We start from the raw sequence: 26,249 nt of genomic DNA, 5'->3' as shown, positions 1-26,249 counted from the left end.
GATGAATAACACGTAGTCTTTGAAGTTGATGAAATAGTTATTTCATCAATAATATATGTATTTAATGATATTTGACAGCATATATATAAATTTATTTAAAAATATATATTTTTTTTCGAATACTTCTGCAAGGTTTAAAAATCCGAAGTACGTAATTTGAATGTATACAAATTTAGATATTTGCTAAAAATATGTGTTAAAATATTTTTTATACATTAAATATATGATCATGACATGAATAAATGTTTTATTTTATGGTTTGTTAAGATTTTATTTATTGGGGTTTTTAGCTGTATTTCACATTCGAACGAAGAACGGAGAACATAGACTAGTTAAGGAAAAATATTTTTATTAAATAATTATTTATATATGTGAGATTTTTGAAAATGAGCTTTTGTATGATATTTTTACTCATCGAGTTATATTTTAAATCAATATATAATTTTTAGCAAATTGGAGGACTTTTTGAGGGTTCGAACAATATTTTCAAAAACGTACTCAAACGAAATATCTTACGAGAGTGTTTTTGAGCTTAGCAGGACTACTTTAATATATAATGGACCTAAAATCCCGCACAATCTTATTATTTCTAATTAAAAGCTCATTATACCAATTATATTACAACTAACCCTACTTTCAAACCCTAAAATCACCCCTCCATATTTTGGCCGCCGCGTTGCAAAATTTCCAGCAGCTTTTCACTTCAAGCAGCCCTTGTGTCGAATTTTACAAGAAAAATCACATAAGAACTCCACAGTTAAGCGTGCTTGACTTAGGGAAATTCTAAGATAGGTGATCCCTTGAGAAGTTTCTTAGGGTGTGTGTGAGTGAGGACATAAGTACGTTGGAAAGAATCGTCTTGGTAAGTGAGGACAGTCGTCGAATCTAGGGCATTACAGTTGGTATCAGAGCCGACCTCTCCTAGTACGGTGTTGTTCGGAGACGAACCAAGCGTAAGCTGATGGACATGTGAGTCCCGGGGTTGAAGAGGGTGGGGGATGATCGCCGATGCCATAAGGTTGCACGTACAATGAGCGGCCTGGCAGGCTTCTGGGCGAAGAGAACATGAATGAACCGATCTCACACAGGAATGTGAGGGATTCCAAAACTGTTCAGATATGAGACTGTGTAGTTGAAGAGGAATTTAAAAGATTTGATATGTACTACTCATAACAAGAAAATGCATCTTCTTTTTAGTAGCTCATTACATAAAAACTATACAATTAAACGTGCTAGACTTGGGGAAATTCTAATATGACTGACCCCTGACAAGTTTCTTATGAGGAAATTTTCGGATGGCTAACCCCCTGAAAAGTTTTATGGAGTGTGTGTGAGAACAATGCTGAAAAGACTTGAAACGAATTCCAATTAGAACGGTTGTATTCCAATCCCATCTTGTGCAATCTTCATGTTCTATTCACTCTTGGTGGAAGTTAATTTGGAGCCTATAGGCTCAATTCCACCCAAAGTCTGATGTCCACAATTTCATACCACTTGGCAGTTCCAGGTACGTATCCCATGTGCCAATCTTCTTTGGCATCAATAAGTAATGCACCGTTTTTTCTGCCCAGTCAGCATGCCAGTTTGGAAGAATGGTAATTTTTGGGTCTTTATTCGATTGAGTCGCGAGAGGTCCTTCTTAGATATCATTTATGGGATATGTCATTTTTCCATGATGATTTGAGTTTATTTTATGCTATGTCTTGGGAGATTTGGGGGGAGATGTGTATAAAAGAAAGTACGATACTTCCTCGCATTTTCAACCTGTGAATATTGATTGGGTTTGTTCTCTCGTTAAGGAGTTTAAAGGTACCAAATTAATTCCCCACTACAGAATTCTGTCTTGGAAGATAGTCGGATTACTCATTGGGAGAAGCCTCCTTGGGGACATTTTAGATTACATGTCGATGCAGGTTTTTTTACGAAGGGCTGTTTTTTTATTTGGGCTATTATATGTTATTGCTCTAGACAGGTTGTGGCTGCTAGAGCTTGCCCTATTCGCAATCCAGGCTCAGTTTTTAGGGATGAACTCTGGGCCATTCTGCATGGGTTGTGGCTTTGTAAACTATGTAACAGTGCCAACGTTTGGACTTCTCTCTTTTCTTTGGAGCTGACCAGAGCTGTGCTTGATACTTCAGAGTACTTGGGGCTAGATGGAAGGTTGATAGCTGATATCAGGGAGTTGCTTTTAGAGGGAGCTTTCTTGGGGATCAAACATATGCTAAATTCGCTTTAAATTGTGAAAATACACATGAATTTGTAAAGTGAATACACCAATAATTCTGTAAAAGTTATTTGTGTAAAAAGTTATAATTAAGACCTAATTTTTTTAAAAAAAATTACAAATACTAGTCTATAAATATTTTTATTTTCACAAGTGATCATTACACTGTTTGTAATTAGGAATTGAATTTCTTACAATCGAAATATAGTATTTATAACTATATATAGTTAATTTACCACAATCAATTCCTTACATTACAGATAAATCAAAACTATATTTCCGAAATATTTTTCCATAATGCAGCAACAGTAAAAGGAGTTTCTTGATCTCCAAAACCAAAGCTATTTGGCTAACACAAAATTAAAAAAAAAATCCCAAATGAAGTAATTGTAAACTGAGGGAAAAAGACTATAAAAGGGCATGGAGGCACATCAAAATAATCACACATAATTAATCTTCAAACAAAGAAAAATGGGCCATGCAAGTCTTGAAAATTTGGTCACAGTTGTTTTTCTATTAGCCACCATTCTCCAAGCAACCGATGCGTCACCCACAAATACACGGTTGTGATTTTCAGTGGGCTCCCATGGGATTCACCGGATCCATTGAAGCTTCGATGCAGATCAAAGAACGACGATCTCGGTTATCATGAACTTTCCTCCAGGCAAAATTTCACATGGTCGTTTTGCGAAAGTGTTATCGGCAGGGGCGGAGCTATGTAAGGGACTGGGTTGGGCTCTAGCCCCATCTAGTTTTTTTTTAAAAGAATAAATATGTTTTATTTTTTTAAAAAAATTTGATTAGTCCCAAAGCCCAATCTGTTTTTTCTCTCTCTTTTCAGTTATCTGTTGCGTCATATCTATTCTTCTATCTCAAACTATCACAATTTTCATTATTTCAAATGGCCATAACTTCATCATCGTCGTCAGTTTTCAAAATCGATTGTAGATTCGGAAAGCCCACGACATAAGCTTTCTTTTAATACCAAATTTTCGAAGTTTCTTTGTCGTCTTGAAATCAACCGTCGTCCATCGGTCGACGTTTTCACCGAAAATCATGAGAAAATCTTAGTGTTAGACTTTCTACAGTTCGTTCTTGTTGTTCTTAGTTAGATTTAGAATTTAAATGTAATTTCATATTTTATGTATACGAAATTTGGGTATTTTGGTTTTTTGAATTCTGATAATATATATATATTAAATTGTTGATTGTAGATACTATATTTGAGCCGATTGATGGTATTGATAATTTTTGGAATTTATTTGAGTACTATTTCGAATTTTCAGATTTTATATTGGGGATTGTCGATTTTTAGTGTTGATTATTTATTATTTGGATGTTTAGATACTATAGAAAATATAAATGCGAATTTATATAATTTTGTAGGAATTTTTGATAAATGAAACTTGTTAAAAAAGCTCTTCGTAACAAGATGGAAGCAGAGTTTTTCGGAGATTCTATGGTAATCTACATCGAACGAGATTTGGTTGAAACAATTGATAATGATTTAATAATTTACGAGTTTTATTCTAAGAAGAATCGCAGAGCACAACTTCAGTAGTGTTTTAGTTCTATGTTTTTGAAGGTATTAAATATTAAATACTCTTGTTCTATGTTTTCATTAAGTCAATGTTTACATATTTTTTATTTTAAAATTTTTAGTTAATTATTTACTTTATTAAATACAGCATGGGACGGAGCTAGCCCCAGCTAATTTTAAATCATGGCTCCGTCCCTGGTTATCGGGAATACGTTGTTCACTTGCGACCTTAGTTGGGGTCCAAGGTACCAATCTTTCCAAGCTTTTAACTCAAAAAACGGTGGAATGTGTGACGGAGAGTCATGCATTTGGCTAGCATGGAGTGATGGTATTATTTCCAAAGAATCAACTCACCGTTGGTCAGGGAATTTGATTGGTTTATTCGAGGCACATAGATAGTATTGCTATCATTGAATTATGGAATATGAGTTTACTTGAACTATTATACATCACCGAAATTAAATTTCCCCTCTTAAAATATAAAATATAAAAGTAACACAAAACATAATATTGAAAGTAATAACAACTAGCACAGATACATATTACTCTTACAGAACTAGTCATCGAAAGTTTGACCTAAAGGATTCAGAACTTGCCTGATAAACAACACCACACCCGTCATATCTGAAGAAATTTGGCAAAGGTGTTAAAAGCTTTATTGCTTCTATTTTATTTAACGTGAGCACCAGTTCTCATACAACCAATTACATCTAACATTTATATTACTACAGAGAGAGTCTTTATGAGGTAAATAAAGAAAGGCTTTAGCTAAGGAATAAAGAAAGGCTTTAGCTAAGGCATATCATCTCCACTAATCCCGCTGTTTCTTGAATGGTGTGTATTTCAATAATTATCTTCATTGATTATGGTATTTTCCTTCTCATCGTTATGGTATTTTCCTCCAACTGTGGATCTGAATTAATTGTGCTAATACCCTGCCGCAAACTTTGCCGGGGCTGGAGGCGAAGTTTGAGACGAAGAAGAGACAGTGAGGCTTTTGACATGGGCTTTGTGAAGACATCTGCTACCTGATGCGAGCTGGATATATGCCGTGTAACTAGAAGGCCGAGAGCTACTCTTTCGCGCACGAAATGATAATCGAGCTCGATGTGTTTGCTTCGAGCATGAAAGACGGGGTTTATAGTCATATGTAACGCACTGAGATTGTCGCAGAATAAGACCGGAGTTTGAGAGGGCTGGGCGCCAATGTCTTTAAGAATAAAAGTTAACCATGTGATTTCTGCAGCAGTGTGTGCCATGGCTCGATACTCAGCCTCGGTGCTGGAGCGCGAGATAGTGGGTTGTTTCTTTGCACACCAGGATATGGGATTGTGACCAAGAAATGTGCAGTAGCCGGTTGTTGATCGACGAGTTATTGGACAACCTGCCCAATCCGAATCAGAGAATGCGCACAGATCAAGTGTGGTGTGAGAGGTAAAATAAAGTCCAAGATTATGATAGTCCCTTTGACGTAGCGCAGGATTCGACGAACCATTTTAAGGTGTGAGTGAGTTGGAGCATGCATAAATTGAGAGACAAAGTTAACACTGTACGCAAGATCGGGCCGAGTAAGAGTGAGGTACTGTAAAGCACCAACAATTCCACGGTAGCTGCTTGGATCATCAAGAGTAGTATTATTTTCAAGGCCTTTTGTTTTTGCTTCAAGTGGCGTGTTCATGGGCTTACAATCCACCATTTGAGTCTTCTCAAGAATGGTAAGAGCATAATGAGATTGAGACATGTGTAACCCTTCAGAATGATTTGTGATCTCTATGCCAAGAAAGTGATGTATTGTACCAAGGTCCTTCATAGCGAACTATGTATGCAAGAGCTGGATAAATGAATTTAGTAGTTTGGAGTTTGATCCTGTAAGAAGCATATCATCAACATACAAAAGGAGAATTAAAGTTCCATGAGAAGAGTGAGAAATAAAGAGTGATGGATTCAGCTAGACTACAAAAGAACCCATGCTGCAAAAGGAAGGAGCTAAAGCGATCAAACCAAGCACGAGGTGCTTGTTTCAAACCGTAAATGGCTCGTTGAAGTCTACACACATGGTTAGGGGATTTAGGATCGACCATCCCTGGAGGTTGTTCCATGTAGATCACTTCAGTAAGCATGCCATGGAGGAACGCATTCTTGACATCTAACTGCCGAATATCCCACTTTTGAACTAGTGCGAAACTGAGTACAACCCGAATGGTACCAGGTTTGATGACAGGGGAGAATGTATCGGTGTAGTCTATGCCATCAACTTGGTGATAGCCCTTGGCGACAAGGCGTGCTTTGAGCCGATCAATGGTTCCATCAGGTTTTAGTTTTGTCTTAAAAACCCACTTGGATCCAATTATATGCATGCTGGGATCACGAGGAACAAGCTGCCATGTATTGTTGAGATGAAGAGCATTCATTTCCTCTGTCATTGCTGCTTTCCAGCCATCATCACTGAGTGCAGTTTTTATTGAAAGTGGTATTCGAGGTATTTCTCGACTGGTTACCATAAGAGCATATTTAGGATTTGGTTTGTAGATACCAAGGTGAGATCGTGTTATCATTGAGTGATGTTGTGGTTGAGATGGATCAGACGTCATGGTGCTGTCATCTTGTAATTCTGTAGACTCCAACATTTCGTGTGAATGAAAGGGATTTGATTTATCACCCAAGCTCTCATGATCTGTGGAAGAGTTGGATGTAAGATCTGAGTTTCCATGGTCAGAGGTTGATACTGAGCTTGTAGCCGCAGGTGGTGATGTGGTTGGAGCGTCAAGTGATTGAGTCGTCTTGTCCAGTTCGGGTGATGGAAGAGATGGATCACAGAATTCTGCATGTTGGGGAGGTGAATCATTATGAAAAATAGGAAAACTAATCCATGAATCAAAAACACTCATCCATTGATCTTTTGGAGCAATTTTTTCATTAATTTTATGGTCCTTAAAAGGCAGATTTGCTTCATCAAAGACTACATGTCGTGAAACGAAGAATTTTTGTGTAGATGGATGAAAGCATTTGTACCCTTTATGTCGATCACTATAGCCTACAAAGATACATGGAACCGTTTTTGGATCAAATTTGTGTTTACGTGTGTCCCAAGTGTATGGAAAGCACCGAGAGCCAAACACCATTAAGAAAGAATAATTTGAATGCACATTATGCAATTTAAAGTAAGGTGTATCTAAGTTTAGAGAAGCAGAAGGTAGACGATTTATAAGAAATACAGCAGTTGTAAATGCTTCTACCCACAAATATAAAGGAGCGCCACAATGAAACAACATTGACATACCTAGTTCACGGATTATCCTATGGCGCCTTTCGACCATACCTGACTGTTCTGGAGTGTGTGGGCAGGATATTTGATGAACAATTCCCTCCGCTTGAAAATGTGAGCTAAGTCTTGAGTTAACAAATTCACCACCACCATCCGAATGAAAAATTTGTATTTTTTTCTCAAATTGTCTTGCTACATATTTTTCAAAGGCAAAATATACATCAACAAACTCAGATTTTGTTTTAAGAGGAATAAGCCATGTGTAACGAGAGAAATCATCAACAATACAAGCATAGTAACGAAATTTTCCAAGAGATACAGCTGGTGATGACCCTCATAAATCACAGTGAATTTTATTAAAAATAGATGAACTGGAATTTTTTGAAACAGAAAAAGGTAATTTGCTAATCTTGGCTAATTGACAGCTATCACAAAGATGTTGTAGTTTATGTGATCCTTGCACATCAATCAACCCTTTTTGTTGTAGCAACTTAAGAGTGGATGTTTGAGGATGTCCTAGTCGTTGATGCCACACTTCAGCAGTGCTGGATTTAAATCTATGAGAGTAGTGTAATTCATGTGGGCTGGAAATAACATATAGATCACCCTTTCTTTGTCCCGTCATCACTTTGTGACTTGTCTCCCGTTCCTTAACACAAAAATCCACATTAGAAAATTCACAGTTCACAGGATAATCATCTGTAAGTTGACTTGTGGATAATAAGTTCCTGTTTAGATTTGGTATATGTAGAACATTATTTAAAGGTAGAACTTGAGAATTATTTTTAATTTGAGTATTGCCGATAGATTTAATTCCCAGCATCGTACCATCTCCTATCAACACTGAGTCATTACCAAAATATGGTCGTTTATTTTTTAACATACCAGCGTTACCTGTCATATGATGAGATGCACCTGTATCAGACGTCCACTCAGTATCAAAGACAGTGTTGTCGAGTGTGAGAGCAGCCAATGCTTTTGGGACTTCATCTTGAGTTTGCGTGTAATTGGAGAGATGCCAACATATTTTTGCAATGTGTCCTGTGATCCCACAAATTTGGCAGATTGCATCTCGATACATTTCTCTTTCCGTCGGTGTCATTCGGCGCTGTCCAGGAGGAGGAGGCCTTTGAATTTTGGAGTCTTGTTTGTTGTGTTGTTGGCTGAAATTTTTGGTTCCATGGTTGGGATTCTGGTTATGTGCTTGAAAGCCACGGCCATTGGAGTTGAAATTGTTTTGAGATTTGCGGTTGACGGAACCAAGTTGCTTTTGTCCGTAGAAGGCTACTTGATGAGTTGATGTGTTGATAGTGAACCAGTTTTGACGTTGTTCATATCCTTGCAGCAGTGACACCATCTCGGTATATGATGGACGTGGTGGTTTTAGCATGGTTGTGGTGAAGGACTCATATTTTGGTCCTAAACTTGTGAGAAGAGAAAATACCTTGACTTTGTCAGTGACTGGATTTCCTATTGCCGCTAAGTTGTCGCAGATGCTCTTGAATTTGCGAATATGTTCTCCAATGGTGGTGTTATCATCTTTGCATAGATACGTCAATTGTTGGCGAAGGGTGAATTCTCTTTCTTGAGAGTCTTGTGCATATGCTTCCTTAGGGCATCCCATACAGATCTGGCTGTGTCTTGTCCAATAGCAAGACCAAGAGCTTCTTCAGATAGAGTTCCAATAATCCATCCACGAAGAAGCCGATCCGATTTCCTCATTCTGCGATTTTTCCAATTGTTGTTGATGAATCTGTTGGGTCAGTTGCTGGCTCGTCTGTTTCGCTGGTGAGATGCCCAATTAAGTCTTGACTTTCAGCAAGAGCCAGAGCTTGCTCACGCCACAGGGGGTAGTTGTCTTGGTTTAGTTTGAGAGTGATGAAGTTGCTTACATTGTGAGAGATGGATGACATTGTGGTGGTTTGTTGTTCACAGTGGCTCTGATACCATGAAGAAATTTGGCAAATGTGTTAAAAGCTTTATTGCTTCTATTTTATTTAACGTGAGCACCAGTTCTCATACAACCAATTACATCTAACATTTATATTGCTACAGAGAGAGTCTTTGTGAGGTAAATAAAGAAAGGCTTTAGCTAAGGAATAAAGAAATGCTTTAGCTAAGGCATATCATCTCCACTAATTCCTGCTGTTTCTTGAATGATGTGTATTTCAATAATTATCTTCATTGATTATGGTATTTTCCTTCTCATCGTTATGGTATTTTCCTCCAACTGTGGATCTGAATTAATTGTGCTAATAATATCTTCTCGTATAACAAAACAAAAATGGATGGTCAGCCACAAAGTTCAACTTGACATTAAACCTTCGACGCTGTTGTAGAACAACGCGAGCAGAAACAGCTGCAGCTTCGGTACTTTCCTCATTTTATCTTCAGAAAGGGCAGTAATTGATCTCTGGTCGGGCCACTCGACCCGCGGTAATCAAGCCCAAAACCACATGAATGGATAGCGGGGAGAATACTTAGGTTGGCGTTCTTGGTCTGGGCCAATATCACGTGCTTTGTCAGAGACAAAGAAACGTCGGTTTGGTCGAAGATTGATTCTCATATCCATTGTGACTGATAATTTGAAGGGATAATTGTTAGTGTGTGTATTTGAATAAGAGAATTCGAAGTGAGATTGCTTAAATACTAATTATTACACAACAGAGAATACTTCAACATTGCAAAGAAAGGGAAACTTCCAGTTCTTTCATCGGTGAAGAAATGTCCAAAATATTAAAATTCGGAAGAGTGTGAACGGGGGTCAAGTTTCTTGGTCCTGACTTAAACTTGGTCTATGAATAGGTAATAATAATAATAATAATAATAAAGAACAAAAGGTGCAAATATTGGAAAAGTATATAATTAAAAATATTATTCTGGTAATTCTAATGTGAAAACTAAGGTTACATAACCATAATCAAGTCCTAAAAAAAGAAGAAAAAAAACCATAATCAAGTCCTTTTATTACAAATAAATCTAATCTTAATCGAAATTATCTTTCGTAATCCAACAACAATTGATCTTACAGTATTTTCTAGATCTTCATACCAAAGCTATTTGAGTGTCCCAATATTACAAAAAAGTTTCCAATGTAATTATTGGGTTGTAAAATATGAAAGGGAAAAGAAAAGACTATATAAAGGGCATTGAGGCATCAACGTAATCACTCGCATCTTCTTTTCAAGGAAAGAAAATGAACCATGCAATTATAAGTTTTAAAACTTTGGTCACTATTCTTGTTCTATTAGCCACCACTAATCTCCAAGCATCCGATGCGTGTTTAACCCATGATTACATGGTTGTTATTAACAATTGGCTACCGCCGGAATCGCCTGATCAGTTGAAGCTCCATTGCAGATCCAAGAACGACGATCTTGGTTATCATGAACTTCCATACAACCAGAATTTCACATGGACGTTTTGCGAAAACATTATTCACAATACATTGTTCACTTGCGAAGTTGGTTGGGGCCAAGCACACCAAGGTTTCAAAGCTTTTAACTCGAAAGATGAAGGAATGTGCGGCGGAGGGTTATGTTACTGGCAGGCACGCAGTGATGGTATTTATTTTAAAAGAAATGACTATCCCGAATTTTACAAGAAACTCGATTGGATTATTGGACGCCCATAAATATATAATGTTCAATGGTTTTATTTTTGTTTGGGTATGTATATAGATTATCGATTTATGGGGTTTTTTTTATATTAATTGATTAAATAATAATTTGAGTAAATAATAATAATAATAATAAAAGTACAGTAAAGAAATGAGATTGGTGAATGATTTGTCCTTCAATTTTCTCTGTATTACTCTTAATCCTTAAATGAAATCTTAACAAACTCGAAATCACTATTAATTCCATCGACATCTCGGCCCTTGCTTTTATATTTTAGATAGATTTACCTTAAACATATTTTTTTAATTTTTAGTGTTTACATATGTTTAAGGTATGCATTCTTACATATTATTTTCAAATTAATTTATTAGAATTTTGGGGGAAAAAGTAATTATAATATTGAAGGAAATTTAAAAGATCTAATTATCTATAAACTCAGAAAAATAATTAGGAAAAACAAATTTCCGAATTCTTTTAGACATTTAAGTTTGTCATAATCATATTTATTTCTTCATAATATTTTAGCAACTTATTTTTAAATATCATAAGATATTTTTTCAAAAAATTCTTAAATATCACTTTCCATCACCTTTCAACTTGTTCAGGATAGAGGACTAGCAGAACCTGTTCTTCATAAATGATTTGGCATGAATGGCCAAAGAAGAAGTGTCCAAAATATTAAAATTCGAAAGAGTGTGAAAGAGGGCTAAGTTTCTTACGTAGCGCAAGTACAATTGTATTATTTCAAAGATAGTTGATTAGGTAGGGTTGTAAAAGTTCATTTTAAGATATGATTTAAGTGTTTCTAAGGTTCTAATAATGAAATAATTGGAAATTATACGTAGAAATTGAGGACAATTAAAATAAGTTCTTGCAAACGTTATCATATATAAAATATGCAAATATTGGAAAAGTTGTCATGATCATATTTATTTCTTCATAATATTTTTTTTTTCACAAATTCTTACAGATCACTTTTTTTTTTTTTTTCTTTTTTAATGAACTTCAGAAATTTCATTAAACTTGAACCAGATCAAGATTTACATATTTTCTCGTTTTCAAAGTTGTTCTTTCATGGATATTTGGAGCTGAGTAATCTTGTGGGAAGGGAGATGATATAGGATGTTTTACAATGATTTCCTGGAGCATTTGGCTGGCAAGAAATCAACATATCCATGAAGGCAGAGGGTGATCACACCCAAGGAAGTAGTTTCAAGAGCAAGCTTGTTGCGGGATCAATTTCTGGCTTGTCAACCAGAGGCCTCTCCAAAGGCTTCACTTCCTCCTCAACCTACTTCTTGGATTGCACCACCACCAGGGTCCGTGAAGATCAATGTTCATACGGCGGTGACGCAGGGGAGTCAGCGAGTGGGGATAGGTGTAGTAGCCAGAAACGGGCGAGGAACAGTGTTAATGGCTCGGTCTTTGTGTCTAGATGGAAATTTCCCAGCTCATCTTGCAGAACTTTGGCAGCAAGGGAATGTATGATAATGGCATCTCAACACCATTGGAACCATGTCATCCTCGAGACTGATGCTAGCAATGTTGCTAAATCTTTAAGCCACTCACTTCGATGATGAAGCAATTGTGTCTATCATCCACGTTCTTGGATCAAGTTTATCTTTCTTTTGGAGTTAAGCATTGCAAGCGCACAGCCAACATGGTACTCATTTTTTGGATTGGAAAGGATTAGTTCAGGGTGAATCTATATTGTACAACATATAAGTTGGTTCAGGTAGAGGACTAGAAGAACTTGTTCTTAACTTTTATCAGAGGAAGCATAAAAGTACAATGTCATCGTACAGATTTTAATTTGTGTCTCGGTATATCAGAGTATTTCACAAGCTAAGGTTAGAACAATTATTTACAGGTACATAAAAGAATCCACAACAAATGAATCGTTAAAATAATTTATCTGATGGCATTTCTGTGGATATTAAGAGCACGAAAATGCGACCGCGCTCCTCATACGGGAAGTATCATGCACCGTGTCGGATACTCTTGAAGGAGGCCAGTATCGGAACACGGATCTACCAACAATGTTTTTGATAGGAAGCGGACCCCTGGTAAAACAAAGAGCAACATAAATTTCACACTGCAAAACATGTGGTTGGGAGAGTGCAGATTATCATATATTTCAAGATTTCCCAAGTAAGTGAATCGAGTGGTTACCAGTTATGAGAGTCGAAGCTGTTATTCCGATTGTCTCCCATCACGAACACATGGCCTTCCGGCACAATCTGTGCGCAATAGATCCAATGAGTGATATGTTTTCTCCTAATAATAGTCCAAAACAAGCCATTAAAGACAGAAAGAATAAGAGGCAAATGCAATTACCAATAAATCCAGTTCATATTCAAGGGGTTCTGAGATAAAATCCTCTTCTTGGGCAATACCATTGATCACCAATCGCCCATCACGAACCTGCAGGATGCAAAATAATTACTAGTTGACGAGCAAAGACAAGAGAAGACAAAAGGAAAATCGTTTGAAACACTATAGGAGATTACTTACTTCTACCGAGTCACCAGCTGTTGCTACAACTCTTTTGATAAAAACATCTGATGAACTAAAACCCAACTCCTGCAGAGTAAGTTAAACAGAAATGATTGAGCAATCGCCTTTCTCCGAATTAAATTTTTTAAAATGCTATTAACTCAACAAAATATACCTGAAGGATTGAAGGGGCCTTGAAAATCACAATATCTGAGACTTCCGGCTGCCTAAAAACATAAGAAACCTGAAAGCCGAAATAAAGGAAAAAGAGTGAGTCCCGAAATCATTCACCCTATAGGCCATTTTCTTAGCTGAAGCTAAAAAAACTACGAGGAATGAATAATAAGTTCAGAGATCATAGTTAACAGAAAAAGAGTGAGTCCCGAAATCATTCGCCCTTTAGACCATTTTGTTTATAGGACTATACTAGTGCTATAAACTGTTCATTGCAAAGTATAAAGATGCAACTGCAGAACAATTCACACAAGGCATTGAGAAACACGAACGAACCCATGTAACAGATTGTGATTGTTTCGGTTTAGTTGGAAATATACCTTTTCAGCTAAAATTCGATCACCCACATCAAGGGTCGGGTACATAGACCTCGAGGGAATTGACCTCGGCTCAGCCAAAGTCGATTTGAACAAAATGCTAACGCTGAAAGCCGTGAAAGCTGCCTTTGCATCCTCAGAGTTGAAACAAAGATTCATCAATTTCAACATCCAACTGTTGCTACTACTTCCAGTCCTATGTGGAAAAACCTTTACACTGCTAGAACCAGCACTCTTAGTCGTCGCAGCCAACGCAGCAGAACATCTACTGCCTTTGATACTGTTGTCGTCGCTACAATGGGTCAGTCCTGTATCCACTTCCGTGCTCGAGGGCTCATTACAGGGCAGCCATTTACAACCCTGCAAGAACGGAATCATAGACGAAGCCTTAATCGGTGAAATCCCCAACACATTCACTTTGGAGTAAGTCCCAACTGACTTAATCAAAGAACTCAGACCGACAGCCAGGGGTGATTGAGAATTCCCACCAACAATTTCCTCAGACAATGTCGAATACACGAACGCCATTGAATTGATGGGATTAGAGCTTAAGCTGGAACGGCGGAACTCCGAGTAACTGGAATCAGGCTTTTGTGACGGCGGATGATTGAATATTCTAGATCGAATCGCGCATTCGTGGAGGAATCGAGTTCCAGCACACTTGGAGGAGGCAGCGGAGGTGATGTTCGAGGTGATGTTCGAGGCGATAAAGCCTGAGTAGGTGACGGTATGTCGCACAGCCATAACCGAAAATTGTAATAAGCTGATCAAAAAGTAAAGGAAAATTTCGTGGTTTGTGATTTGAATTGAGATGAGCAAGAGCTCTAAAAGCCGAATGAAGCCATCGGAACGGAAGGGAGAAACGATGAACAGGAGGAAGAAGGGGGGAATTGAAAGGTAGAGTTCCGATCAGTGCGCAGGGTAGATGACGAATAAATATGGAAGATCGACACCCTACAAGCGGCTGAGATAGGGTGGAGCTCTGCCGGAGAAGGTGGAGAGCTAGATAGCTGTTGGGGTGCGAAATTTTCATCAGTGGTCATACTATTGGGTTTAAATATCGAACTTAAAGACGCTTATACCCTTTAGATAGCGGAGTCATAACGGAAAGACAGTTTGATGTCACCTTGTAATTTGAATCAGGTGGTTGGGTAAATTTGTACCCTCTGATCTGTTAAGCCTTTTGACTAATTTTTGTTTGATTGACTGGGTCTAGCTTCCTGGCTATTTCCAATGTTGAGTGATCTTTTTCTTTGATTGCTTTCACACCTCTTCATTTATTTTTATTTTTTTTATTAATTAAAAATTTGCTGCATATATGATATATATATATATATGTATGTATGTATGTATTTATGGAGTTCGAATATTAATTATACTATATGTAACTAATCATATTGAAATATATAGGAACAAGCTAAAAGTATTTTTTGAAAACTCATATCTCAGAGAATTCTATATTACCTAAAATTTGAATCATAAAATATTTGTAAAAACATTTTGTTAGCGAATGATAAATTGTTCAAAAATTTCCAAAAACAAACAAAAATTTGATTTTAGTTCTCCTGTCGAAAAAATTATTTGGATATCTTTTCTTTTGTTCCGTTCTATGGAGTTCTATAAAGTCGTATATTGGAACCTTATTATTACAGCGTAAACCCCCTCGACCACACGTTCTTTTTTAAACGGTATAAACTTTAAAAATATGGTACATATACATATAGATATATATACATATATATATATATATATATGATATTTGATTACCACTTATTTCAAACTTGACATGAATATATGATTTTTGAGTACTCAAACATGTATATCAATTACTGACATAAAAAATGTGTTGGAACTTCCTAAGTTACATTTTTTTTTTAGATAAAAATTGGTACAAAATATTAAAAAAAGATATTGATATATGATTTTTTAGTACCAGGTTGTTTCAGATCTGGTACTATTATATGATTTTCGAGTTCCAAAACATGCATAATAATTTGGTGCAGGGGTTTTTTTTATATAATTTTTTTATTTATATTTGTATTTATTATAAATATTTGTATTTAAAACTATAAATATTATTTAAATAATAGTATAATATTTATTTTATTATTTTAATAATTAGATATTTAATCATAAAAAATTTAATATAACAATACAATTCATAACTAAATTGAAAAATATAATCGAAATACAAATGCAACTTGAAACACATAATTCAAATACAAAGTCAATAATCAAAAGAAAAATACATTTAGAATATAAACAAACTAGATAATCAATAATACGGTAAATCACGCTGTTTTGTATGCAAATACATAGACAATAAAAGGTTGAAAATAAATATTATATTTCATGCAGGCAATCATATTATTGTCATGTTAAATTTAAATCAAAATAATTTTTGTAGTTGGATATGAGCTCAAAACAAATTTATCATCATGAATGGCCAACACATCGCATTTATTCATGTCGAGCCTTTCGAACTTTGAAGTTTGTAAAAGTCATATTATAAGACATTTGATTGTGACGTATTGAGAATCGACCAACCCGGTGGTAGTTTATCTATAAAAATTAAATTATAATTAAATAATTTGTATTTTTTATAAATATACAAAGTATCTTCTCAAAAAAACAACAATAATAGTATCATTTAAGTATGGTTCATATAACAACGAGAAAGACTCACTAAAAAAAACAATGAAACACAAATGACATCAATTAATCGATAAGAATAATAATTTGACGAAATTAACCCTTGGTCCAAAGGCAGTGAATGCCAGTCAATTAACCCTTTCTCTAATATTTTTAATGTTCGAGAGCAGGACTGTTGGGAGACAATATTCATTTTTTTCCTCCTGATTAAAATAATAAATTTATTTGGTAGCTTTCAGGTGGTTGGTATTTGGTTGAATTGCTTCAATTTATATTATTTCTTTTTTATTTTTTAATTTCCAATTTATATTATCTTACTATATGAGTTTGTAAAAGTCAAAAATCGATTTTTGACTTTTTTAAAAAAAAATTGCAAGGATGATTAGCGACGAAGCAATTCCATAAATATATTTAATTTACGCAACTCAATAAACACAATCAAATATTCTAAACTTTTGGGAAAAATATTGTGAAAATATTTTTTTATTGTATCCCTATAAGATATAACCGATTCCATGGTTTATAATGACTCGAACAACACTTTTCATGAAAAACGATATTTTTTTACATAAAAAATAAATTTTTTTTCTTGATTTGAATCGGATTAAATAATTATATCACAAAATTGAGTGGTCTCGTGTTACCATTTAATCAAATAAGTTGCCTCGGGAGAATGTTGGTCAAATAGCATAGTATATCGCAACTTCTGAACGAAAACTATATATAGTTTAGTACAATACAACGGGGCTTGTGAAATTGGGCTACCCAATTAACATCGAGATTTCACAACGGGGCTTGGCTTGTGAAATAGAGCACCATTTACGGTTTTAAAGTGCCAAAATACGAATTTGTAAAGAATAGTTTAGAGATGTTTTTAGAATAAAATATAAAGTTGTTCAAACACTTTTAACCGCAAAAATGTTTGTATAGAATAGTTGTTCAAACACATATTTATTTTTACATTTTTAGTGAAAAATACTTTTATAAAAACATTTTATAAATACTTATATAAACCGAATCATAAAAACATCGAAAATTCCAGACAAACACTAATCCAATAATGCCCATGCAGGTTTGAATTTGCTGTGAGGCATTCTTCTTGAACAGTACCACTGCAAGAAAGATAGGTCGAAAACTGCCATTAAAACAGAAAGCGACGTTGAGAAAACACATGGTGGAGGGTGGGGGTCTCATCACTCATCATGCATGCACCCAAACAATCCAAAGTCAAATTATTTTATATATTTTCAAATATAATTTAAATTTCAATATTTTTATTACAAACTCGTGCAATTAAGGTGTATGTATGGCTTGACGACCGGTTTGATCCAAAACTTAGCAGTAAGCCTCGAAGACATCTGATCTCAGTGCGACCTCCCAGTCTTAATAACGAAGGGTTGATTGGTGACTATCTAGCCGAGGATACAAGATATACACACTCTACCCAGCCCTTAGATATATGGACATCACAAGTTATCAATTATTATATATATATATCTTCGAGTTTTGATATCTATTTTAACTTGTATGTATAATCACATATGTTTCAGTATATGGTTTTCTTGAATTTGATAAATAAAATTTAAAACTGAAAGAAAGATTTTTTTTTGTCTTTTTAACTATAGCACATTTTTCATTTTTCTCTTGTTATCAATCAATTCATAAATTTAATATTTTTTTTAAACTTTAGCCATTTTCCGTCGAGATGCTAACATGACGTCGGAAATGATGAAATAACATCGAAAAATACTGACGTGACACCGAATATTGTTAATGTGTTTGATTTCATATCAACATTCCGATGAAAAACGTCTAAAATTTGAAACAACAGTGCAAGTTTTGTAATTGACAAAAATCGTGAACTGGTTGATAACCAATGTTTTAAAAAGTGTAAGGCGGTACGTGAGCGACTACCCACCGCCTGGTACATATGTGCCTAAGCAGTCGCCTGAACGACGCCCAGGTGGTTTTTTTTTTAAATATATTAATTAATTATAAAAATATACAAAATATTTCAAAATATCATAAGTGTGTTCAACATTTTCATTCTTATTTTTTATACATGCTTATTAATGTGCATAAATTTTTTGTGACATATATTTCAACAAGATATGCATAAATTTGATTAATCAAATTTTTTAAATTTATTTTTTTTAAAAAAAATCGAACTATGTATACAGTTTGTTACCCGTCCAGGCGGCTTAGACGACCGATTTTTTTTTCCAATACCTCTGAGAGCCACCAATTTTATAAAAAAGAAGACGGTAGATCACCCTCTACCGCCTAAATGCCATCAAGTCAGTCTCAAGCGCCACCTTTCGGTCCGATCACAAACAAGCCAAGGAAGCAAGTGGGAAGAAGCAGCACGGCCGAGTCATTGTCATTTTGAAATTAACCAAATAAATGTATATCAGAAAAAAAAAAAAAAAGCTTGTATGGATTTACATTTCATTTTCATGATGCAACAAGTGGGTGGCAATGGTCGGCGATATGTCAACCAAGATCTACTATTTGCGGAACAAAATCAAATAGTGCATCATCCTATATATTAGGCGGTGTGAGTAGCTATCTATTCAATTGAAGCACAAGAAATTGCATCAATCTTAGCTTGTTAGTTTATGATTATGGTGTCCGCAATCTTAAACCTTTAAATCTAATTTTTTTTGGAGTTTGCTATTCAACGTAAATGTCAAATCAAAAATTTAAAAATCTCAATTTCTATTAAATTTTCTCCACAAGCATAAACTCACTAAACAAGTTTTTGTCGGGTCCTATCAATTAATCCATCATTTCAACTTAGTTTCTTTGTGAGGCCATCCTAGTAGCTAGCATTCATCACTCCTATAATATAGTGTTGTCCCTAGTCTATAATTGATATAAAACATAAAACACAAATTATTTAATTTACAATCTAGAAAAACCATTTTCAAGCAATATTAAATAATAATCATATATTTAAATATGGAATTCATCAAATACAAAACGATTATGGATGTATGATGTGTGTTTTAAGACTAGAAATTGCATTGAAATAATAATTCATTTGTTTTTAATGTTTTTCCAAAACAATTTATTCTTTTCTTGAACTTTTATATTGTTGATTTATCCATAAGAGCATGCATCACAAGTGATTGAAAGTAAGAAACATGTTTTATTTTTATTTTTTGCTTTAGCACTTTAAGGACATGCGTAATGGAGTCTTAAATGGGTATCATACTCTTCATTATGAGTAGATATTATAATGCTAACTCACATGAGAGAAAGACGTTCATTCTTTTAGATGAATGTATTTCTCTCTTATTTATTTGTTTTTGTTTTCAAGTTTCTTTTGGATTTTTTTATTTATTTTAAAACCTTTTAAATTAATATTTTTTGAATTTTTTATTTTTATGTTTTTTTAACTTTTTAATTATATTTTAATTTTAAATAAATCGTGTTCTTATCTTGTTTAAATATGTGCTTATAATAAATATGTGGCATTAAACCCCACCCTTGTCCATGCCCTAATACATTCAAAAGCAGATATTATTACAACGTTTGCTCGTGTTCATCGAGTCCAGCCTAACTATTTTTCCCGTACAGATGCAAACCAATCAAATTCAAATTATATTTTTTATTACTGGATTATATATGGCTTAATTAGCGAGTTAGTTTTGCAGGCAAATTTAACATTTCAGAACCAAATAGAGGTTAATTTGTTCAACTTGTATGGCAAAGGAAAAAGACTGAAGGCGAATGGAACTAGTTAACCGAAACGAAGAACAAGCTATATTTTTACCGGAACTTATATGATATGTAAGTCCAAGAAAATTTGATTCGAAAAATTCGAATTTTGTCTGTGTAATAAAAGTTTGAGATTTAACCCCTAATCTTTAATTAAGATCTTCAAAAGCATTTCACATAATCCCTTGAGCCAAAATATGAGAATGGCCTCCTTTCTGTAATGCTAATATTCTTACGATTAGATTCGACACGTACTTGGTGAGACCCATAAAACACGAGAAAATATCTTGTTCAGGCAATTTCCATTTTTCTCAGTTCACTTGAGAGCTTTGGCTGGAGCGGGAATAGCGAGGTCCGGCCAAGAAAAGTAATCACCGTCGTCGTTGCCACCAGCCATCCGCCACGTGTTGCTACCCGGAGTCTCGCACACAGAAGCACCATTAATAACTCCGTTCATATGCTCCAAGGGCCATTCCAACATACCAAGCCCAAATTCCAGGCCCGCACTGATCCCGACCCCGTACATATTTGACGGGAAAATCCCATCAGTTGTTTGCATTTGTCCATCCAACCAAGACCTCGAATTCCCAGAATCTGGCCGTCCTGCAGCCTCGTTCAAGTTCACTTCCTCGAGGGGTCCAGACAGCAGACCTGGACCAGGATTTGTAATCAACCCGTTAAGGGTTTGAGTTTGCGCCGTCTCTTCTTTCTCCGTACTGCAAGATACCAGACGGGCGGTGCTTGCGGGGGAGGCGCTAGTCGGTGTACTGGGGGCTATGCGGGGGCGTTTGTTCGAGGAATGGGTCTTGCGAGTACCTCCGCCGACGGGAACGTTGCGCAGCGTGCCACCTCGGGTCCAGTACCGGCGGCATGACTTGCAGAAGTGCCTGGGCTGGGAGAGATTATAGTTGTTGTAGTAGCAAAATTTAGTGTTGGTGGATTCGCAGCGTGGACACTGAAACTGCTCCACCTCCGTTCGGGTCCCTTGACGATATAGGGTGCGGTCACCGGATTCTGATGCCATTTCCAGTGCTTTCGAGTGGGGTGTCTTGGTTTCTTGTTGTTTTGTCTGGTTTTCAGGTGGGAGGAGAAAAGAATCCAGTAAGTAGATATGTACAAGTGTTTACAGAAATCATCCTTTAAGCGGAAAATGTGTGTATATATAAATAATATCATATATCATTTATCAATCATAATATCAGAGAGGAAATATTTCGAACATTGTCTTTAATATAAAATTTATTCAAAATAGTTTTAAACATGCAATTTATTTTAAAATTATCATGAATTTTTTTTAGATAATAAACCTTCCATTAAGACTATTGTAAAAAGTCACAATATAATGCATTAGAAAGAAAAACAAGAAAGAGATATATAATTAAATCACTCGAAATTAGACTCATAGTTCCTTCATATCCTAGATCAACACTTAGTTGATTTACTATTTGAACTGCCTAAAGGAAATTCGAAAAAATACATATATTTGTAAACTCGCGATGCAAACAAAAGAATGTCTATCAATTCTGCATCTTTCACCCGACCCGAATATATTATAATGAACGTCTTAGCTCCCAACACACGCCTTAACACTGAATTTGTTCTTGGAAACATTGCATCTCGCATTGACATTCAATCTCAAATGATTAAATAATGGAGCCTTCCACATCTGTTCAAATCTCATCAAACTTGTTACCAGCTTATCACACCTATCGGCAATACCCTTACGAAAAGCTTCCAAGAAAGAGCAAGCCCAATCGAATTTCATAACAACCGGATATGAAATCTGCATGTGCGAACTTGTAAATTTCATACCAGATAGCCAACATGTCATGGAAAAAACTTCAAAATCTTCCTTCTTCAGAGCCTTCAACAATATTAAACCACGATCAATAAAAGAAGCAACCAAAGTTTACACAATTATGCATCTCCAAAAGATCGTAACTTTCCACCCATTCCGAACCACATGACAAAACATATTATAACAATGACTAATAGTTGTAGTGTAATGCAATTTGCACAAAGGACAAATACCTTAAAGGTGCACATGATGCAGATGCAAATTTACTTCAGTTGGAATAAGGTCCCGAGATGCTCGCCACAAAAATATGCGCACTTTTGGTGGGATATGAAAACTCCATAGAAGCTTCCACCAAAACTGTAAGGGGTTAGCCTAATCATACATAATACATGCTGACAACTGAGTTTATGGTATATTCATTGTTATTCTGGAATTTTGTATTTTCGAACACTCACATATATATATTACCATTTTCCTTCATCTTCAACCTGATGACTTAAACATCAGAGTGGTTACGTCGGACACTTCTCTTACGCCCATTCACGAGTTAATCTTTTTGTTTGCAGGTTACGTTTGAAGCCATAGCTGTTACTTTTTTCCCTAATAAAAAATTCTTATCATCTTCCGGTGGACCGTCCTGACCCAACTTATTCGATTCACCCGAATATCATCTGGAGATATAAAAATTTTGAATTACATTGCAATCACGTGAAACGATGTGCTCCATCGTCAGTTAGCTTTAGGTTGATTCATGTTATACATTAGGTCTTCCAACGAAAAATTGGAAGACCATATGATGCACTTTGCTCGACGTATGGATCAGAATTGTAAGTACAATAAATAGTTATTGATAACATACACACGCACGTGTGTTTCAGTATATAGTCTCGGTGAAGAAGAAAGTGAAGAAATAAATATATGTGAATGGGTTGGGACAGCATGATCGGTATTGATGGTGGATTGGCGTGGCTAGAAATTATTGCGTGGTGTGCAATGCTGATTGTGTTGCTGCCACCGGATTTTAGGCGTGGCTAGGAATTACTGTGCGCTGTGCTGATTGTGTTACTGTCGCCGGATTTTTAGGCCTTCTCACTAAGAAGTAGTAAGAACTACATGCAACTAATATTTTTTAGTCATTATAATATAATATATTCAATTGTTTATATAGTGTGAGTCACATAAAAATATATTCATATAAATATATAGTGAAACATACTTGTGACTAAAATATTTTAATAGCTTTAGGTTAATTTTTTTTTTTTTTTTTGTGTTGCAAAAAACATTAGAAAATTGAAGTTGAAATTATTGATGGGATTTGAATTTGATGGTTTACGTGTTATTACTTTTTTTTTTTTTTTACAGGGAGGTGGGCTCGAATCAATCATATGGAGTGATCCGAGCCGTTCATTGTCCGTGCAGCCACCGACAAACCGTGGTAGCGCGTTTGCGTTGACTGAAGTGGAAAATCAGAGGGAGGATGGTGCAGGTGGTTGCGTGGCACTGTACAGAAACACGTGTTGGTCTATGATGAATCTGTTCAGGCACGCGCAGCTTAACTCACACAGAATCTCTGTTGTGCTGCTGTGTTAGGTCTCTTTCGCCTTATAAATTTCTTAGTACATTTCACCTGGGATGTTCAAATTTCCACTAATATTTACAGACATTTGTAGTTTTTTTTTTTCAAAAAAAATAAAATTCGAATGTTTAGTTGAAAACTTGAGAGTTTAGCGTGAAAAAAAATTGAAAAAAATGTAATTTATTTTTTAGTTATATAAATTTTTATAATATTGTGCATATTAAAATATAGAGTTTTATCTTTATACATTATTGATATTTGTGATAAATTCTGGATACGATAAATTATTTAAAAGAATTTATCTATTAATGAAACTCTTATTTCCAAATAATAAACTTTAAGGAAAAAGAAGCCTATAAATAATCAAATATATATGCTGAGATCGATGGATGAACATAGACGTCGCAGGAGAGCAAACTCGAGAGTTGGTGATTTACTTCGAAGAGATCAAGTTCTCAAATCAAGACGTATTGCTGTGTTGTCGTGAAATATTGAAGACAAGCAGACACAACATCTAACCACAGAATTTTCGCTTGAGAAACGTTGTATCCTTAATTTTAGTTATTTAATTTGTTAAGTGTGAATAGCCTTTGCTCCTTCACTTTGTTAAAAAAGTTATTTTTTTATTAACTATTATTGATTTTGTAAACTGACAAGTTTTTCTAGTGAATCTTTTGCCCTAAGTCAACACACTGGCGTTGTGTGTACATTTATTTGTACATGACTAGCATAAAGCACGTGCGATGCACATAAATATCAATTATATGATAAAAATTAAAAATTTATTTTCTAAAAAAATAATTTGAATCATTTTGTTATTTATTTGAGTTTAATCTCTTGTTATATTAGACAAATAAATTAATTAATAACTTTTATAATTTTTTGTCAAATTAAAATTCAAGCTATTAATTTTATATTATACAATAAATTATAATTAGCATAATATATAGAACCAAATGAACTGAAACAAATTTTTGAAAAATATATATCCAAATACCACGTATAATGCATAATAAACTAAAAATCAATTAAATTATGGACTTTATTAATGCATAAATCATAAGTTACATAAATCAAGCACACTAACGATAAATAATTATAAATTTAAAATATCGTATCTAACTCATCAAAACTAATTAAATAATAATATTGATAGTAAAATATAACTCATGATATCCTAATTAAATAATATTTAAACACCTACATATTTTTTTTATCTTTTGTTTTTAGAATTTTATATCATAAATAATTAATTTTATATAAGACTCGATATTTTTTAAACTACATCGATGATTATTAATTTCTTGTTAAATATAATTTTAAAATAATAAATGATAAATATATGTGAAACGTCTTGCTCTTTTTTAAAATTCTACTAGACATTTTTTTTTTAAAAAAAATAAAAGCTTCATAATCTCGCAATAACATTTAAAAATGATATTAAATATTTGACAATAAAAATAACGCAGTTTTAAAATTTCCAAACTACTCCAAAATCAAACGTAAACGTAAACGAATAAAAAGCTTAAAATCGTCAACGTATCAAAAGGTTCATCTCCTCTCAAATTTCATAAATCATAATGCGGAAAACATGTGGTCCTCGGGTCGTGTCACCGCACCAGAGCTGCCTACTCAGAGTTCAGGACCTCCAGTCTCCTCAGCAACAAGCTCACCTGCATCACACACGCCTAGTGAGTCTAAAGACTCAACACACCTGTACCAGTAATAACAAGTACATATACATAGCACACAGCAGTGAAAAATAGCATAATCAAAATACATTTCATGAGCTTAAAAACATGAACATAAGCGTGTCGTGTAAAATCGTAACCGTGTCAAAACATGTCTCATCATGTTATCATATCGTATGCGTAACTGTGACCTGTCAAAACATGGTAATAGCATGTATCATCGTATCAGCATATACGTGTTAAAATCTTAATTTGAATTCCGTTCATTAGCTGTAACTTTCGTATCATCATGTCATCATGTCAGTCGATGGATCCATCTACGTGTAACCGCGGTACCCGGCGGCGAGGGACATCAGCGACGGCATTACCCGCCCACTGAGCCCGGGCCTTACATGTCATCGTGTTTGTCACAACTAAATCACTTCCTTCAAAACGTGTCATCATGTTCATCACTTAATTAAAAGAATGCGTATACATAATTTTTTTCCTTTAAACCAAGCATGCACCATAATTATCATAATAGCGTAAAAATCATAAACATGTTGCATAAACATTTAAAATATCATGAATTTGTGCTCAGGGCGCTGCCATGACCAAAATCTCACCCCGGGTGCAAAATGACCATTTTGCCCCTAGAAACACAAAAATTACCATTTCACCCCTGGACCTCTAAAATTGACCCGAAGCTTACCAAACTCCTTAAAATATCCCAAAACATAATTAAAAGTATTCCTAGACATAAACCCGAGCCAAAATCAGAACGTAACCGATTCGTTTTAAAACTTGGACCGGGGTCCCGGTTTTAACCCGAATCGACTCAAAACTTAATCAAATTTTTCCCAACTTTTTACCACACCTAATATACCTCTAAAAGGCTCTAAAAACACTAAGCTAGCCCCCTTAGACCTTCGAACAAGACCCTTAACAGCTGCTGGAATTTCCAGCATTTAACAAGCTTGACCTTAAAGGGACCCATGCTCCATAATTCAATCCTAGCTTGCATGACCGACCACCCATCAACCTCTCCTAATCCACATTGACATCTTTCTGGACCCATAAAACTCACGGCCCAATCCCAAGCACACCCTAGCACGCACGCGTTCGGGACACGAG

The 26,249-nt window shown here is 35.1% G+C and overlaps 3 protein-coding genes across 3 annotated transcripts; all 3 read right to left on the bottom strand.

Moving 5' to 3' along the window:
- Positions 1-7,371: 7,371 nt before the first annotated feature.
- Positions 7,372-8,728, bottom strand: LOC142524997 (uncharacterized). Its single transcript, XM_075629161.1, has 2 exons — positions 7,924-8,728; positions 7,372-7,678 (listed from the first exon to the last, which is right to left on the bottom strand). The coding sequence occupies exons 1-2, from the start codon at positions 8,651-8,653 to the stop codon at positions 7,632-7,634; spliced, it is 777 nt and encodes a 258-aa protein (XP_075485276.1). The 5' UTR covers positions 8,654-8,728; the 3' UTR covers positions 7,372-7,631.
- Positions 8,729-12,430: 3,702 nt separating this feature from the next.
- Positions 12,431-14,741, bottom strand: LOC142525170 (thylakoidal processing peptidase 1, chloroplastic-like). Its single transcript, XM_075629350.1, has 6 exons — positions 13,700-14,741; positions 13,321-13,389; positions 13,164-13,232; positions 12,987-13,073; positions 12,822-12,889; positions 12,431-12,712 (listed from the first exon to the last, which is right to left on the bottom strand). Exons 1-6 carry the CDS (start codon positions 14,438-14,440, stop codon positions 12,586-12,588), a joined length of 1,161 nt encoding a protein of 386 aa, XP_075485465.1. The 5' UTR covers positions 14,441-14,741; the 3' UTR covers positions 12,431-12,585.
- Positions 14,742-20,093: 5,352 nt separating this feature from the next.
- On the bottom strand, positions 20,094-21,272 carry LOC142524613 (dof zinc finger protein DOF3.4-like). Its single transcript, XM_075628648.1, has one exon. The coding sequence runs from the start codon at positions 21,093-21,095 to the stop codon at positions 20,388-20,390; it is 708 nt and encodes a 235-aa protein (XP_075484763.1). The 5' UTR covers positions 21,096-21,272; the 3' UTR covers positions 20,094-20,387.
- Positions 21,273-26,249: the final 4,977 nt, after the last annotated feature.

This window comes from Primulina tabacum, chromosome 14, assembly GCF_025594145.1.
Source record: "Primulina tabacum isolate GXHZ01 chromosome 14, ASM2559414v2, whole genome shotgun sequence".
In the NCBI taxonomy this organism is placed as follows: Eukaryota; Viridiplantae; Streptophyta; class Magnoliopsida; order Lamiales; family Gesneriaceae; genus Primulina; species Primulina tabacum.
The sequence above is the reverse complement of the archived record's forward strand: the minus strand, read 5'-3'. Positions and strand labels throughout refer to the sequence as shown.